The 19,318-nt window shown below is 32.0% G+C and overlaps 1 protein-coding gene across 1 annotated transcript; it reads left to right on the top strand.

Annotated features, from left to right (window-relative positions):
• The first annotated feature begins 4,198 nt into the window (after window positions 1-4,198).
• Window positions 4,199-19,256, top strand: LOC130443853 (elongation of very long chain fatty acids protein 1-like). Its single transcript, XM_056778725.1, has 6 exons — window positions 4,199-4,498; window positions 7,872-8,068; window positions 10,340-10,474; window positions 12,795-13,037; window positions 14,983-15,154; window positions 17,104-19,256. Exons 1-6 carry the CDS (start codon window positions 4,438-4,440, stop codon window positions 17,106-17,108), a joined length of 813 nt encoding a protein of 270 aa, XP_056634703.1. The 5' UTR covers window positions 4,199-4,437; the 3' UTR covers window positions 17,109-19,256.
• The last annotated feature ends 62 nt before the right edge of the window (window positions 19,257-19,318 follow it).

Raw genomic sequence — 19,318 nt, 5'->3', positions numbered from 1 at the left:
ACTTCGAACATTGATGCTATCTTCTTGTACGATTATTTAATAAATAAAATGAATATCGCAAACAGACATTATTGCCTGCTATTCTGGTTAACATTACACGTAAACAAGAGACAACATTAAATTTTTAAATACCACCGTCAGTAAGTAACGAGATCTAACTGCAGTTGAGTAAATGCAAATAGACTGAGTAAATAATAGAACATACAAATTGCTATCGAAATATAAGTTTGCCAAAAGACTATATGCAAGTTTTGATATACATCAGTGATAAACAAAGTCTTGAATGGCTGCAACGTGCATTTGATGATGAAAATACTTCATGAGCAATTGTGTTACCTGTACCTAAGCCCTGATCTTCAGTTACAGATTCACAATGACGATATAGGTTTGGTACATTACAAAAGGTTTACCTGCAGCTCTTGAGTCACTCAATATACGAGGGTTAATGTATTGTCACAAACTGCACAGCAGACAGTTGAATTTTTACCATAAAATAATGTAAAACCCATACACATCTAACCAATTCGCCTTATTTGGCCCTGTGTGATTTATAATTCTAATTTACCATAAAGAAACATTTACGTGATAAACAGTTTACGACCGAGGACGAGATAGATAAAGCAGTTCAACAATTTTTTTCAAGTTTTTCCAGTTTTCAATTTGTGACCAATTTGATTACAAAAGTAAATGATGGAGGATGGATGGAGGATGGTGTTTATAACGATTATTATAAAGCTTCCTTAACTTTTAGTTTTGATTGGTGAAATTACTCCATATATTTCTTCGTGTAGAGACTGTATAAACTGTTAATTAATCTGAAAAGTAAATATTCCGTCTAAAACTCATTAACAATGCATATATATCTTGAATTTCATGGTAATATGGTATTTTTTTTACTTAACGGGGCTTTAATGAATGCTCATTTTGTGGGGAATGACCGAAACCTATTTTTATTTATGATACATTTTCAAATATATTTTTTCATCAGTGACAATAGGACAAAAGGTTAAATAATCACTTCAATATTAATTTTTACAGGGCTGGATTGAAAAAAATATTCACTTTTTTTTCGTCGAAATATATTTTTGTATAATATTAATAATCTCATACGGACAATATCAGAAGAAATGAAAAAACCTAGAAGAAAACAAGTAACAGTTGAAAAGGTTTTGTATTGGGGGGAGCTTGGATCAAAACGAGAACTATAGTGGTATTGAGGAAGACGGGAAAAAGACAATACAATCGAGTGTAAGATAGACTAGATTCCTTATACAACAAAAAAGTAAAAGAAATTAGTAAAAAAAGTACAATTAATCACGAGCGAAGGGTTCATAAAGACGTTTCCAAGTTTGCAGGCGTCCCAAATGGGTTGGGAATCATACAAACGGATGGGTTAATTTGACTAACACCATAACATCAGTTAAAAGCATTGACCATTCTACAAATTCGCACGGTCGGAAAGTTTGGCCAAATACCGAATCTATTCTTTTGTCGGTATCTGACAAAAAGGTTTAAAAAAATAAATGATCCCGCATCTAATTTTATCACTATATGATTTTTGCATTTATGCGTCTGTTGCCTACTAACGCTCAATGTTTTCACACACATTGATCTAGCACGTTTTTGTTGAAAACATAATTTCCAATATAGCAATGAAAATAACAGAAAGATATTTCCAAATATGTCAATGATAATATATTGTTGAGCGATTCTTTAGGATCTCATCAGAATAGAACCACATCTCTACTAATCATCAGAATCGAATGATTTCTTATATACTCATAGAAGACAGAAAGCTGGACTTTAAGGGTGTAGATCCAGGAGGAAGTGATAGCTCATCGACGACGACATGAACGTGTTTTATAGCATATAGGATTCAGAAGATTGGTCGAGTGTGAGCAGATGAATCAAATATGAGATGTGTCAGTCAATATAATAACTGAGTTCTTAATGAGATATAAAAATATAAAGGGCTGGAACTCAACATTTCTCCATGTTTTGCAGTTTTTTATACATTTGGAATGTATGCTATCTATAACGGGGTGACGGCATAATTGTCATGTTTTACAATGAAAATGTCATCAAAACTCACAATTTTTCTGCATATTTTTTGAAAATATAGAAAAAAAATGAATTTTCTTTATCTATCTATTTAAAATAATATCCCGTGCCGTCACATGGGGTGAAATTGGAAACCAGGTGCAGGACTGATCACCAATCACTTCTTCATAAATTTGAATTTAGCGCCAAAAGTAAGTATGCCAATATATTGTTTCTAACTTCAAATAAAAGCAAATATGAAAACCAGCACGCTATGAAATTTCTCCATTTTTCAACATGTACGACAAGGTATTTATGGTTTTTATTAGCTTTTGTTTGTATCTGAACATCTGGAACTTTGTCTGTTATGTCAAAAATCTATGAAAATGTTAGTATTTATTTGGAAAGCGTCAAAACTTTTATGTCTTGGGAGCAATATATTTGAAGCAGAGTGTATTTAGTACGGTCATCACCATAATTTTTGCATTAGTGTAGCACTGGGGTCAGATTAATCGGGTATATGGGGGCAGATCCATCATAATTTCTGTGATCAATTTCACACCATATCAAAAGATTGGAAGTAGGTTTTAGGTGTAAACTTCTACGAAAATATCAGTGGATTCTTGGTTCATATACTACCCACAAAATTAAATTGAGGAAGCTATGAAAAACATTGCAGAGGACAATTGGTCCATTCGTCGAGCATCCTCTACTTTCAAAATTCCCTTTGGCACCCCAAGGAACAAGTTTAAAGGGCATAGGCTTAGAAAAAGTAGAGGACTAACTGTTTTCGCGGAAAACAATGAAAAATCTTTTATCAAGCAGCTGATCGTGTGGGGAATGGAAGTTTTCTTTGAATTCCACTAACCTGCGTTACTTAACTAAAAGCTTGGATAGTCAAGGACGTGATGTTACGAGGTTCAAAGAAAAACATGCCTGGTTCAGATTGGATTTGATAGAAAGACTCTAAAGGAACATAGTTCAAAAAGTTGCAGCAAGTATCAAAAAGTCATGTGCTAATGTTTTCAGAGAAGCCATAGTCCAGTATTTTCATAATTTGGAAGAAACCCTTGAGAAATTTACAAGACGATCATAGAAAATAAAGAATGCTTGTAATTTATTCCACTAAAACAGCAATTTCAATAAAGATGTGTGGTTCTGCATCAAAAACCCTTCTTCCTCCATATGTAATTTATAAATCAGCGAAAATGTGGCAATAGTGGATAGAAACGAGCCTAACAGGCGAACCATGATGCAGAGAAAGGTGCTGCGGCTCTGGATCCAGATATAATCGTACATATCATAGATATATTGACGCTCAAACTTTTTCGAATTGGTTTGAGTCTGCTTTTTTACCACACGCCACGTTTATGAAGTCTCATTGGTGATAATATTTCATCGCAGAAAGTGTTCTAAGACAATGTGCAGAGAATGACATTGCCTTTGGTTGCCTGCTACATCACACAACTCTTGGTAATTGGCTTTTTCCGTCCTTTCAAGACAGCTTGGAGATCGGTTTTGAACGACTGTGAGGAAGCGCATCCTCAACAAATATCTGTAGATAAAAAAGATTCTTCACAACAAAAACTGAATCAAACAATTTTATAAAATATTCGTTTGAGAAAGTTGTTGATGTGTTTGAAATGATGTAGATTTTTATTTGTACTTTCTTACTTATATTTTACATTTCAGCAGTAAGACTTTTGTCTTATTATGTCGAGTATTTTGTTCAGTCTATTTCTTCGAAAAAATCTAGTTGATTGAAAATAGTTGTTAGCTTCAAACATAAAAATGACTAATGATTAATCACACCCTTGTTGAACAAATTCACCCCAGAAGATACGGGGCGTAATATCTGAAAGTAGTTATGGTAAAATAGCCAGGGTAACATTAATCAATCTGCCTATTTGTTGAATTTGGTCCTAAGAATTCCAACTTTTGGCAATTTAAAATGTTTGATTTTTTCAACACAATAGCACATTTCCTGCAATAAGAAAAAAAACTTTTTTGTCAATCAATTCAACCCCAAATGACGATAGTTGAATTTATGATTTTCCTTTTCGTCACACTCTGTCTATTGACGTTATAATCATATGCAAATTAAATCATTATTCCAAAGAATGTATAGCATATAATTGAAATAATAGCCTCAAATTCTATAAACAAATTGTTTTCTCTCTTCAGCTTTTTGAAATTGATTAAACGATTCTGTCCTCAAAATGTTCATAAGTTCATGACCACTATTCATTAATAAATTTTAATTTATGATAATTTTACCGAGGAATACGTTATTGTTTTACCAAAATCAATATCCTGGTGTGATTGCTATCAACACCTTTCAATTGTAAAACAACAGTTACAGTGAATTTTTAGTTCGTTGCAAAGAAGTCATCAAAAATGGCCTTAGCATTGAAAAGATTATATCAAACATGGAATTGGGTCTTCGATGAACTGGCGGGTATGCTATAAACATTTTTAATATATTTAGTTTATCAAGAAACCAATATCAGAAAATTTCGTTTCTCAATATCAGTTCAACCTGATCACAATAATATATTCTGACGATTTTCAATTTTAAATAATATTAATAATACAATGTTTTGAATAACTAATCTATTAAATTTATTTTTGAGGATAATACAAAATTTATCTATTAGGTCTAGCGTTTTTAGGGGTTTGTTGAGGCGACTTCGATTATTCGAGATTACTGTATTTCGCACTAAAACGGTGTATGGCTTCCTTTTCTATGAAAATCGGTTTAAAATAATATACGACAATTGACATTTCGAGGTACTTCGGTCTTTACAAAAATATGGTTTCATTGACTAGTTCCCTCGTTGAGGAAATACCAAATCTTATTGAAGATGGATCGTAGCATCTTTTAAGATGTTTGTATTGGTTATACTGGCGGTGCTCCACAGCTTAACCCCTATATATCCATATAGGTTTAAAGATAGAGTTGTACAGTAGAACCTTGTTATCTGTGGTCAGTTTTGATCTGTGATCAATAAGCTAATACATATGTCTTAATTTTATTTCCAGTTAATGGTGTTTTGTGAATGTATGCTTTTTCCAAGTAAGGCGGCGGTCCAAATCAGCGTCGGATTTAAGACGGGTCTATGGGGGGCCCCTAGCAGGTAGGGGCCCCGCAAAATGACTAATTTGATCATTTATTTTGATACCAATATTTGATCTGTTGTCAAGACTGTGAATTGAAAACGAAATATTACAGAATAAGAATTTTTTAAAGATAATTGAAAATTTACCATAACTAAATCGAGAAAAAAAAGTTTTTTAAATCGAACCTTTATATGGTTTATGAAATAAGATTTTAACTTATTTTGATTTATAATTTTTAAGGTTTTTATTTAAAACTAATATACGTATTACATTTAAGTTCGAGCTGATTTTGTTTTCTTTTAATGCGCCTCGGATACATTTTAGCCTCAAGCTCCACTACTTCTTAATTCAAACGCTGGCCTAAATACAGACCAAGGTATTTGGCATCCTAGCCTTATAGACTGTAAATTTCACTTAAATTATTAAGGCCTTTTTTATCGTTGATAGCTTTCTCGTTCTCATTAATGTGAACCATTTCTAAAAATTCTCTTCTCGTGTATTGTATTTGATTTCGTTTCAAGAATTTTTGAATCTTTATTATTGAAGGTGTTTTCGATATTTTGTGGTTTGTTATTGCAGTTTTTTTTCGTATTGATGACCTTTTAGTCTATTTTCTAAATACTGAGATGTCTGCCCTAAAGAGTTCTAAATAAATAGCAATCTTGTGTGCAACACCTTGTCGAAAACTTAGTAATATCAATAAAAGCAGCTGTGTAATATTTTCTGGTCCTTATATTGTTGAAATTCTGATATTGAAATACTGATTAATCCGAGAAATGTGCCAAAAGAAGATATGAAGTAAATAAAGAATAAAAAAGACAGTCGTTCATCATAAATTATGTAAATTGATGTTTGTCATTAACTACGTACTTGGTGTGAAATCAACAATATTGCGTCATACCTAGTTCGTTTTGTATAGTATCAATTAGATAGAATCCGTTAGTAGTATTATTCTAATGAACCATATTATTATAACTACTAATAACAGACAATAAATCAGTCCATACAAAAAAATCATAAGGATCATTAAGATTGTAGATTAGACTAAAACAAAGTACGTGGTATATTGCTTTGTGAAATTATTTATTTATGAAATAGGCTGGCATACCAAACTTGATTTAATTTTCAATTTGAAACTTAATTTACTTGAACGTTTTCAGTTCTAGTGGACTTGGGTATCTACTATACTTATATGTATAAACACCAAATTCAACAAGGACTTGTATATTTGAATATAGAATTGAAGACAAAAATTCACAACCTATCGTAACATATGCTGTAGAAATATTTGTGTACAGAAGGAAAAGTAACAATTGAGACTATTCGGAAAATGAATTATCTGGACAAAATGGCAAAATAAGACCAATGATGAGATACTAAAAAGAAAACTTAGTAATATTTTACAAAGCGCCCATTATGGATTTATATGAAGAAAAAACGAATACCCTGAAGTTAAATTCGCCTTCTACAAGCTTAAAAAATTATAAATGAATATAAATTTATTATTAAACAATTCTAGTCATAGTAAAACCTAAAATATCAGGTTACAAGTATGCAATTCCATGCAATCTAATTATGCATTCTATTTAAAAATTAGTGTTTCGTTCATTGATCCCCAATTACTTGGGACGCTTAACCAACAAGTCCTTCTATTCGTATACCGTACGAGGCTCAGTGCTACCACATAAACTTGTCCAATAGCAAACTGAACCTAGATAAAGTATGTCCAATTCAAAATGACAATTTTCACTTGGTAAATGCCTCTAATGAGAATAATGGAACAAAAATTATTAAAACAAAAAAGTAATTTTAATTTATCGGACCGTTTGAATTAGGTAAGAAAGATTTCGTTATATGCCATCCGTGTAATTTGGACAAAAATAATACATTGAATTATTATGATTATTATAATAGTTCATAAATAAGTGAGCAAGATTTCGAAATTATATGACGCTTTTGAAGTGCTCGAAAATGGAGTTAAAAGTTTCAAAATCTCGTAAACTGAAAAAAAAACACCTAGTAGAAAAGAAGAAAACGAAAGACCTAGGACATTATTCTTCGAATGAAAAGATTCTAGAGACATTTTTAACGACGGTTCTTATGGCAAATTAGATTTCACTGAATTTTGTTTTTCATTCTAAACATAAGAAAAGAACATTTTGATTTATAGAAAATAGTCTATTTTCGAATCTATTCACTTAGCGAAGCCATACTGTACTTATACATACTTAAGCTCATCCGAATAATAGTTTTCCTCTAGAAAATAGGCGTTTGAATGTGAAAAAACGTCCTCGTCTAATAAAAACCTCACTTCTGTATATGAAACATTAGGAAACAGGAGTCACTGGGAGCCAGATCTGGAGAATAACAATTTCATAACTATCCCAAAAAACGGTTGCAAGGTTCGCTCTTTGCAATTCTTTGTTTCTTCATTCTAAAAACGTAATGAATTAGGAATTAAAGCATAAAATCGCCCTTCTCATTTCAAGACAAATATTTAATGACAGAAACAGAAATTAAGTATCCAAAACAATTGAAATTTTAGAGAAAATGTCTTGAAACACACGCAACACAATAAATTACCCAACTAATATTCATGTTTGAGTAGGAAACTTTAAAGGCACTGGTATACCAGGTAACAAATTAATATTGAAACTGTTTTGTTGATTTGCTTGGACTTATAGTTAGCCGAAGTCCTATTTCTGTTTCAGATAAGCGAGCAACAGAACAGAATTTGTTTTTAATGACATCAGTTTTGCTGCCGATATCAATACTTGCAGCTTACTTTTACTTTATTTATAATTTGGGGCCGCGTTTAATGGAAAATCGAAAACCTTTCAACCTCCGAAATATACTACTAGCATACAATTTTTCGCAAGTCATTGCAAATTTTTATATAGTAAGCGAGGTAAGTAAAGAATTTTAATCAACAAAAAAACTATTTATTTTCATACTTGTTTTGTTATTAAGATCTGTATATTTAATATATCGATTGAGTAATACATTTTTGTACCAAATGTTATAAATAATCTATAATCTCTGCTAACTGATAAAGGCATTTTTTACATATACTAGCCCTGTGGTAGCCACCTCTTATTTTTAATTTTCAAATAACAACAAAAACAGACATTTCTTACAAATGAATTCGAAAGTCGTTCAAATAAACTATGTATTAGGTTCCAATTTGAAAACGTACTAGCTTCTAGATTTTGGACCCAACAGAAAATTGCTCAAAGCAACGTTTTAGAGTCCCTGGGCATTCTGGTGTCCGGGAAAATGGAAAGGGTAGACAGGACCGTCAAAAGTACGCTACTACCCTTTAATTCCACTATCCGATGATTTCATCAAATGTATGGAAATGGAGGACAGTCTTATTCAACTTGAAAAAAATATCGAGTCGATTATTAGCCACGTCACTGGTATATAGCCAAGTACCTAAAGATGATATTCATCACGTAAGATGCTCACTGCTCAAGATGCAAAGGTGAAGAGGAAACTCCACTCCTCGTATTGTCTAATTGTGCTTACCTCCGGGTATTTGGGAGGACATCTTGGAAAAGAAAGCGCAAAAACACATCTAAATAGAGGAGTCAGATATATGTAGGCTTTTTCACTTAACATTTCAAATAGATCTTCATAATCTGTATTCCAACTCATGAATTGTCCTTTATAGGGATCAAGCACAATCTACTGCTTACTGACCGTATCATAATCCAATATCAAAGTCATCAAAGTTTGTAAGTTTGTGGGGGGACTATCAAACAAATAGTTGAAGATACTGATTCCTCATGCCATTACATACCGAGTTATCAGAGTTACCACGTTCATTTTGAAAAAAGAAAGAAGAAACGCTTATAAAGACAAACTACTGGTTTAAAAGAATTAAAACTCAAAGAACATCGGCTTGTTTAAAGTTTGTCGATTGTTTTCATTGTCAGTCAGTCACTGTCAGTCTTATCAATTCGGCTCCTTTAACAGAAAGAGAAAATATAGAAATTTTAATGATAGTAGGTTACTGCGTTAGACCTCGAAGTCATGAAGAAAACATGTGCTTTATTTAATGAAACACATTTAGAACGACAGCTAGAAGCACAGTCATCAGGATTTCTGCAAAATTAAATGAAAATGGATGGGTGTAAAATGGTCCGAAAGCAGGGAGACCAGGAATAAGCGATGATGCTGTTAATTAGTTGTTAGTAACGTTTTTAAAGAAAGAAAAGCTGCACCCACAAAGTTCAACTTGTTCACGATCTCTCTCGAGATAATCCGAACAAATTTTCGTGAAATTTTCAGGTGATAGCCCCACCATATTCAGACACACTCAGCGCTCCAAAAAAATTGGGTAGGAATTGTCAGGGGAAGATTCATTAGTCCTTTTTTCCAGCATGGGAATTTAACAGCCGAACGATATTTGAAACATCTTCGAATGGCAGTGCTTCCGGACCTAATTGCGACATTTCCGGATCCAATAATAGAAAAAGCTTGGATATCAGTATTTGGTTCCAGCAAGATGGTGCACCAATACATTGTAGTTTTAATATTCAAAAGTACCTGGACTCTATGAAGTGATAAAAAACTCTAAGGCAGATAAGCTTGCTAAAGGAAGGACGAGAGGAGAGGATGCCGAGGAGACAGTAGCAGTGCTACTACCGATGAAATTAATGATATGATATTAACAGAAGAATCAAGTCAACCATCAGGACAACAGAAGCAATTGCATGATATCCAGGGCAATTTGGCCAAGATCAATGAAGAGATCACAAAATCGTAAATGTGGTTGCAGTATGCCTCTCCAAGACTCAAGTGTATGAATGATGTGACAAACTTGCCACATGCGCAGCTTCTCATAATAATTGTTACCAATAAGAAAATCAGATTTGTCGCCATGCGACTATTATTTATTTGGTCCATTGAAAGAAGCACTTAACCGACTGCGATTTTAAAGAAATATGGAAGTAGATTCCTTCGAGCGGGAATGGTTACGTGACAAGCGGAGAGATTTTTATGAAAAAGACATCCGGAAGCTTCCGGAGAGGTTTCCAAAATGTATAAATTGTGACGGAGACTATCTACAAATTATTATTTACTTGTGTTATCAATTAAATAAGAATGTGTTATTAATTATATAACATAGTATTATTAATTACATTAGATAATTAAAAAATTCTAATGATTACAGGCCTTTCCCGAGATATGGTATCACATGAATTGGAGCTGTCAGAAGATTGACTACAGCAATAGCTCTCACGCCCTACATATACTAAAGCTGTACCACTTCTTTTTCCTTACTAGAATGTTCGATCTATTGGAAACGGTAAATCATGTTAAATTTTGTAATTTGAAAATCGATTTATCGAAATAATACAAAACATATATAAGAATCCACATAGAGAAATTCGGGAGCAAAATAAAATTATGTTAATGAGGAGAAATTGAATACATATTCTAAAAAGTAAAAATACTTCTGCTATCTTTTAGATGAATTCTTACATAACTAAACAATATATGATTCTAAATATATCAGGATAGTGGAGCAGAATTCGACAAACGTTTCATCTGAATATATATGTCAGGTTAGGTTAGGTTAGGTAAGATTATAATCTATTTCTCGAGATTGTGAACTGTCGGAAGATTGTAAACCGTAACATATTGCCGAAGTGAAGCTGTTAAATGAAAATCTTACAATTGTCAAATTGTCAACTGTCCCTTATTAAGCGACATTACAGTGGACTGTGTCTATAGAGTTAGGAATGAAACTCTTATAGAATAAATACACTTCAAGAATTGTGACATCGAGTATTTATTTATTATTAAGCTGGTAATCAATAATTCTGACAGCAAATTTTATCAAAATAGAAAAATTAGAAACGTATCAATATTTTCTCCTCAAACACAAATTTAAGCTAGAAAAAAAAAATGAAATTTTCTCTTGGAAAACTTTCCTTTGATAGACATGTTTTACAAAAAGTTAGGAATATCGAAATCGCAAATATTGGCACTACATATTTATGTTTCAACCTAACCTAACAATTTCATATAACTAATTCTTTTGGTTTGGTTATTTTCAACATAAAATAAATTCACAATCAACAAAACACTGTTTGTTTACATTCTGCAACAAACGAATTAACATATTAAATACACTCACCACTCACAATTACACATTCTGATGCGCGTTTCCATAACCAAGTTATAGTCTTCAGAGACTGAAGGTAAACTCAGTGTGTTCAGTATTAATATCACCAACGGTTCCAGAAATTACAACTTAAACGAATTAACAAACAAATCTGAAGGTTTCAGTTCGATAGATTATAATCTACCCAAAAATAATTTAATCAGTTTTTTACCGTTCACAACCTTTCGACAGATCACAATCTAACGTTAATTACAATTTTACGGTGACATATACATTTGTTGCTGGTGAATGTTCTTGAATCTCTTTGTTTTTCATGCTTTCAGCATCATTACGCATTATAAAATTCTAAGTTGAACAATAGTATATACATTACCTTGGCAATATCTGAACGTTCTTAGTACACAGCAATATACAGACAAACACTCCGGATTCTCATATTCTAACTTAACTTTGAAGTTTTCTATAGAATTGTAAGTGAAATTAACAATCTATCCGCCAATTTAATATATTGAAGGCAATAGTTGTTGCAGGAAATTTAAAAAACAAACAAAAACAAGATTACTAACCAGAAATTCCCACAGTAGTTCTCATTAATACTTTACAAGTTACGATCACTGTTTAAATTTGGAGAAACAACTTAGCACAGTGCAGTGATGAATCTATGTTTTATTCATTGTTACAAATAGTCGAAAAAACAATTGCTCCTTATTCGGAAGTAAAGCCTAAATAGGTTTAAGTATAACTTCTTTTTTCACTGTTGAAGAGTGAAACTTAAATTATTTTGTAGTTAAATGTATACATACATATTAGATTATGTTGCAGATACTCATTTAAGTTAGAATACTGGAAATTTATGAAATTTGTTCAAATTGACACCTTTTTATGTGAAACATGTATTGTAAATCGGGTAGAGGTACGGGTCATTCTGACACAGAACACATTTCTAGCTCAAGACGTTTTCCAATACTTATATTTCATTATGATTGTTCTATTTTTAGTAAGAATTGATCGTTCATTAAAAATTGTCACATATGTCGTTTTCATTGGTTATTCATGTAGTTTGAAAATCACTTATTGCATTTAAGAAAAATATTATAAAGAGTGCAATATTCAATACGAATTCCTAAATTAACTTTTCCAAAACCGATCCTGCAATGGAAGTTCATTTATTACACGTCGAAGGCTTGATTGTAGTGTATGAAAAAACTATGAAAAATTAAATGAGTTGCGTAAACACTATAGCTAATTAAAATTTAATGTCAAGTTCACTAATCACCCTGCAAATTAATAAAAAATAGGAATTGAGATGATATCCTCCTTGAGGAACTTTACATATGGGAGAAAAGTATGTAAACTTCCTCATGATTCACCCGGTAGTGAGAATCCGCTTTAAGTATGTAGAAAACGGAATAGACCACTATCAGACCACCATTTTGTAGACATCAATAATTATTTCACCTAATGTTTCAGTAATCATTCATCCTGTTTTGTGTTTCAGATATTTTTCGTATTAAGAAAAAAGCAAAAACAAGTGTCATTTTTGCATGTCTATCATCATGCTGGTATGTTTTTTATGACATGGATCTGCGTAAAATTCATTGCAGGCGGATATGGTTCGTGGGTTGGATTAATAAATTCGACTGTACATGTTGTCATGTACATCTACTACTTCCTTTCAGCTTTGGATGATAAATGGAAACGGAATATAACATTCAAGAAATCCATCACACAATTGCAATTGGTAAGTCCCAATAATACCACCCGACCTCTTTCTAGTAAAAATATTACTCAGCGCGCCCTGAAGAATTAACTTGTTTATAATTCAAACAGCAACCAATTAGATGTTGTAATACTTTCAGTGATTCTCAGAATTGTTGGTAGTAGATTTTGTCTTTAAGATTCTCTTCTTCTTTACAATTTTTCACCGTCGTCGTACAATAATTATTACCCCAGAAATGCACCTGGATAAATCATTGCCCCCTTAAGAAGCTACAAAACCCACCAAAGGGCAGTAACTCTCGCTTAGGAAACTGCACAATTTTTTTTTTATTTCAGAGAGTAAATTTCCAACGAACCATTTCAGTTGATGAAGTGGCCATTTTTCAAGTTGTGTTCATTTGCTATTTGTTTTCATAAAAGCCAAATTCACTATTTTTCATATTCAAAGGAAGTGTATAGTGTAGAAATAGGGAAAATCTGTTAATATAAAACGACATTCAAAACCTATACAATTTCTTGCATATTTCGAGTCGATCTTACATTATTTATTTGTGAAACTGAGATTTGCGGTAATATTAGAATTAAAACTACCCCGTAAGACTAGTTTCAACTTGGAATACGAGGTCTGGCTATTAAATAACGAGACTGGTTACGAAAAAGAGTTTTATTATAAAAATTATTCTACATTCAAATGCTTCCCTTCCATATACTCCCCTCCCGTCGCCACACATCTTTGCATACGTTTTTTCCATTGATAGAAGTCTTCTTTGTTGAGAGTCTTTGGGTGCTCTGCCACTTTTTGCTTTACCGCTTCCAACGACTCCAATTGGGTCCTTTCCAAAGCAGATCTTTTTCTAACCTTTCAAGGAAATCTGATCAAACCCGTTGACGCAAAAGCTTTTGGTCAGGAGTCAGATGTTTCGGCACCAGCTTCGCACAAACTTTTATCGTGTGTAATTCATTCCTCATGTAAATTTTTTCTAACCGTTGCTTTATCGGCGTTTGCAACCTCGGCAATCATCCAGAAGCTCACTCGACGATCTGCACGCACAATTTGGTTAATTTTGGTCACTGTTTCCCGAGTTGAAACAGTCAAAACGTGACCTGGGCGCTGGTCATCTTCAGTACTCTCTCGGCACCCACTAAAGCGCTTACACCACTCAAAAAATGCGCACGAGATAGAGAATTGTCCCCATAGGCCTCTTCCAACAATTTATAGTACTCAGTCGGAGTTTTTTTCAATTTAACGGGAAATTTGAGATTGATACGTTCCTCTTGTTTTTCGGCACGATAAAAAAATACTTTCGTTTCAAACAGCTACTGCACTAATACTATAATAGTGATGGAAACGTGTTTTGGCACGTGCACAGATAAGATATCTAGACATCCAACGCACTACTCTAGGGCGCCCTCTGGGCGCGCAGTCTCGTTATTTAATAGCCAGACGTTGTACATCAATTTTACGAATATTTCGTTAGACATTTCAAATATTATAATACAAGATAACACATAACAAGACGAAATCTCTTAAGAAGTGATCTATTTTAAGTGGGAATGTTTTAATACATACATTTCTTTTCTTATGAGATACTTCTCGTCCTTCCTATCCCATATAAAAGAAAGTCACAAAACAAATTTCACAAAGTGATCAGAAAATCTAATGAATGAAATGAAAAGGGCGCAATTGAACTAAGATAAGTTAACTTGTTGGCCTGCTGAAACATTTTAGTTTTGTATCGGTAGCAGGTGAAAGGTGCTTAAATTTTGACTATACAAAAATTTATTTATCGGCAATTTTATTACAAAAAAATTTTAATGTCATTGTTTACCTTGAGGTAATGCAAACTCATGTTTAAGATTGGCCAGTTAATACTGATTGAGTCATCTGTCAGAACCATTGGATATAGCTACTATGTGCATTCAACGATTTTTAATGAAGAAGTTTAAATTTCCTTTTTTTGTTCTAGGTGCAGTTTTCACTATTGATATTTATCTATGGAAGACAATTATTCATAGAATGCGAATATCCACGCATTTTATCTTATTTCTTTGTACCCCAAAATTTCTTTATGTTGATACTCTTTGGAGACTTCTATAGGAAAGCCTATTTTAATAAATCTGTCAAACCACGAGCGCAAGGTAAGATCATTTGATTTAAAGCGATATTTAAATAAATATACAAATAGATTCAATAACAAATAATTTCGAAATTTTGGAGGTACTCACAGACATGCATATCTAGATGCGTGACCGTCGGCTTCAATCTGTTATTGTAGCGATGATTCACATTTTCATTTTCTAAATTTATGTAATCTTTCCAGCAATCAGTAAACAATGACAGCTCCTTTCCTTACATATACGGTTATAGGCTACACTAAAGTAGCTCTAACCCTTTTATTGTTTTTGTATATCTCAAATCTGAAGTCTCAATTCCACTATTCCATTCCAATTATCCATGAATCTTGGACGAATGTTCGTTTGTTATACTTTCTCCTTCCAATTTTCATCACATAAATGTTAACTCTTTCACCAGTACTACCGATTTTGGGTATCACAGCGAAAGAAACAATAGAACCAACATATAAGTAAAAATGCTAATGGATAAATCTCCAATTGGAACATGGAATAGAAGTCAATCACGAAAAAGTTGGAGTGACAACGTAGTGCTAGGATGAGAGAAGATATTGAAGAAGAAACATACGATAAATCTATTATGGAAAAAAGAAAAACCATCTGAATTTTTGACTTAGTAGAATTGCGCTATTTGGAACGGCGAGATTAAGGTTTTAGCAATGGAGAAGAGTTTCTACATAGATTTAGTAAAAGAGGAACTTAACTAGAAGCAGAAGCAATAGAGTAATAAAATGAGACGAGTATACTGAAACAAATTCGAGAGTATTCTTTGAAATGTTGATTGTAAAACCAAAGTTCGTTTTGTTTGGTAACTTAATTTGGTTGTGTGATATTTTTAAAAAAATGTTTCTTCATTTGGAGATGAAAAGAATTTCCCATGGCAATATATAATGCTTACCGTCATCTGCGAATACCTCACTAATATATAAGGGTTTAAAAATAATTCCTTCTATTCTGTTCTATAGCCCTTGTAATCATTGCGCGCATGCCCCAACTTTCTCCATGTTTTTCGGGTACTCTATTTACAAATGTAGGAACAGTGCATACGTTTATAATGAAAATAGCCAGAAAACAAATAATGAATAACAATTTTTTATAAACAATTCCAATTATTGTGCATACATGCACGATACAGATATAAGGTATGTCTATATGTGTCCATATGTCTATGCAGGCACGCGCGATATCTCTCGCACAATGTGACGTCACGTCGGAATCAAAATGTGAAGTATAATGTATGCTGTATACTTGTTTAAAGTTTTATTTTGATTCCAAAAATAATATTTGATGCAAAGACATGTATTATTTTTTATGGTTATCGGATTTACCAGTTTACGTTCTTAAGGCCGCGTGCCGTAAATCCTTTCAAGAGCATTTATATTCTTTTATTAGTTATCCAAAACCTTGTTTAGAATATCGACAGACACTCATTAAAATAAATAAGCAAAAGCACTAAATATTTGTCATAAATATGCTAAAAGTGATTTGTTGATAAAACGGTGATGGTCGATTCCAAGGAATTGATATATTTGTTCACTTAATTTTAAAGGAGCAACCGAATATCCAGTGTAAAAAATAGAAATATTCTTTTCCTCTATCTTAACCTGGATCTGCTGGCACACAATTGCGGAGAGCGTTTTTCATCCTAATAGAAATATGAATTTATCCTAACCTCTCAAGTAGTTCGATTTTATTTCTTCTTTGAGGACGACCATGTCACTATAACCATCGTCGTAGCTGGTGGATTTTTACGATACTGATATATGAGGTGATAATAAGTGTTTCTCAGCCATATTTATAAAGAGTGCCACCTTCTTAACATGGCGGACGCGCTTGCGCTGAGCGTACTCTTAAAAGGCCTATAAGCATACCTTTCGTGTAAAAGAAACATACATATATATCATGTTCTAGTTATGGTAACCATTCAAATATAATTAACACATTTTCTTTTTCAGATTAAAACGTTGATATCATCATAGGAATGGTGACTTTGTTTTAGAAGTTATGAATATGTATTTATAGTTTCGGTTATCTACTAAACGTATAGTTGATTTTTTGCAAAACATATACATTCATTTATAAGGTTAAATTAATTCCTTTGTTCTATCTTCATTCTTTAACAAACTCAATATTTTAACAAACCTTGATTATTTTGTTAAGAAAATTATATATTATTTTACTTATCACTTTCACTATAATATTTTTTGACAAGAATCGTTTCCTTATCGATTCCACGATTGTTATTAGCGATTACCCAGGAAATAAAGCTCTAAAAAATTTGGGATTAGGCTCATTTCACCCTCTAGCTCATTTTCTATATTGTACCATTCCACGCTTTGTGTTTTTTAAGGGTGAAAACTATTCCTAATTGTAAAAAAATATAAAATAACATTTTAAACCTTAACATGGGTGAAATTTGACTTTGATTAGTTAAATAAGGATTGTTTTATGCTGTAGGATACAATTTCATAATATTTCAACCCTTAATAACAAAGCCATTTTTATAATATAACTTAGTTGATCTAAATACAAAAAAAGTAGAATTCCGTAGAAAAAAATATATTAACACATACATTTACATACATAGTTACGCATTACATACAATGAAATTTACAAATCTAGCTCATTAATTTTATTTCCATCAAAGTCGATGTTGTCTTCGTCCTCTTCAATTACTGGTGAACTACACAGTACTACAGTAACCACCCGAGCAAAGCAAGTGGAATTGCAGTACAATCCAAGTTTTCTGCACCCGCATAAAGTGCCGCATCCTCTTTTGCATTAACAAAAAATAATTTTTAAAAGTTCATCGGTACGCGGTGTAATAAACATTCATTAAAATGCCATCCTCAATCTGCTGCTCTGATATTTTCATTTCCAAGCCACTCTTGAATTTGATACCCTTTAACCCACCATTGTGAAGGGTAAAGATATATCTATGTATATAAAAAAAATGTCCATCGAAGTGTTTTGAATAAGGATAGCGCCACATTAGCATGGGGGTGAATTCCATACTTATTCTTTTAGGTTATATTTAATATGATCCACATTTTCTTATAAATTTTCATTGTCAAAATATTGATTAAACTATATATATATATATATATATATATATATATATATATATATATATATATATATATATATATATATATATATAACTCGTTTTCTAAGAATTTTACTTATATTAGAATTTATATTATAGATTTTGTAAGTATGTTTGTATGTTTTTATGTCGAATACTGAATAAAAATTATTGCTTTAATCAACATTAATACATAATAAAGCGATATACGTATTTAATGATTACCATATTGTGATCGTTTTTCTTAGTTATTTGTAATGAAAAAAAAAAACAAGAAAAAACAAATTTTAATAAGACATGCAATACATTCTTACTATGTTACTATCTGAAACTTAAATAAATAACTGTTCCCATACATAGGTAGCACATTCATTGCACCCTATAATATGCCAATATTCCTTATTCAGTAATTTCCCTTGTATTTTGTCCTTTTACAACTAATCATGCTTTTAGACATAAATTAAACAATAGATGAAATAGCAATAAGTAAGTAGCTCACAAAGAAGCTGTTACTTTAGCGCTATGGTAGTAAAATGTCGATTTATTTCAGATAATTCCCTTCTATTTTAGTATAACAACATTGTTAACTGTTAAATACACAGGTTTCTTTTTAAAAATGTTGGTATTATTTTTTTATCCCTAAAATTAATTTGTCAATTGGAATTTTAGTAATACTCATACTGTTTACACTACCGCTACAATTACACTGTGTAACCAATGTATCATCTTCAGGGACAGAAGGTGAACTGGATAATATACGGCACATTATTTTAATAAAAACAAAGTTTGAAATTATATTATTCACATACAAAACTGGCAGAATTTCTTGTTTGGGATAGAGGACTTCAAATGGTCTAAATTATTTTAGTCTTAGGGTGGAAAATAAGATTAATTGAATAACCTCAAGTAGTTTTTCTAAATTTCTTGAGAGAAAGAAATATTGGTTTCAAGTGATTATCAAAACTTTTTGATTCTTACATTTCACTTACACTGTAATGACTCTATCCAGTCAACAAGTTGTACGAAATACAAATATTCTATTACATTTTTCATTTTTCCACTCATGATTACAATAGTGGTCCCGT

Source organism: Diorhabda sublineata, chromosome 1, assembly GCF_026230105.1.
Source record: "Diorhabda sublineata isolate icDioSubl1.1 chromosome 1, icDioSubl1.1, whole genome shotgun sequence".
Taxonomy (NCBI): Eukaryota; Metazoa; Arthropoda; class Insecta; order Coleoptera; family Chrysomelidae; genus Diorhabda; species Diorhabda sublineata.
The sequence above is the reverse complement of the archived record's forward strand: the minus strand, read 5'-3'. Positions and strand labels throughout refer to the sequence as shown.

Bases quoted from the DNA above. Each gene is read 5' to 3' on its own strand.
- LOC130443853 (XM_056778725.1), top strand. From the start codon at position 4,438: ATGGCCTTAGCATTGAAAAGATTATATCAAACATGGAATTGGGTCTTC. The intron at 10,475-12,794 runs GTAAATCATGTT...TTTGTGTTTCAG, and splicing joins TGTTCGATCTATTGGAAACG to ATATTTTTCGTATTAAGAAA. The intron at 13,038-14,982 runs GTAAGTCCCAAT...TTTTTGTTCTAG, and splicing joins CCATCACACAATTGCAATTG to GTGCAGTTTTCACTATTGAT.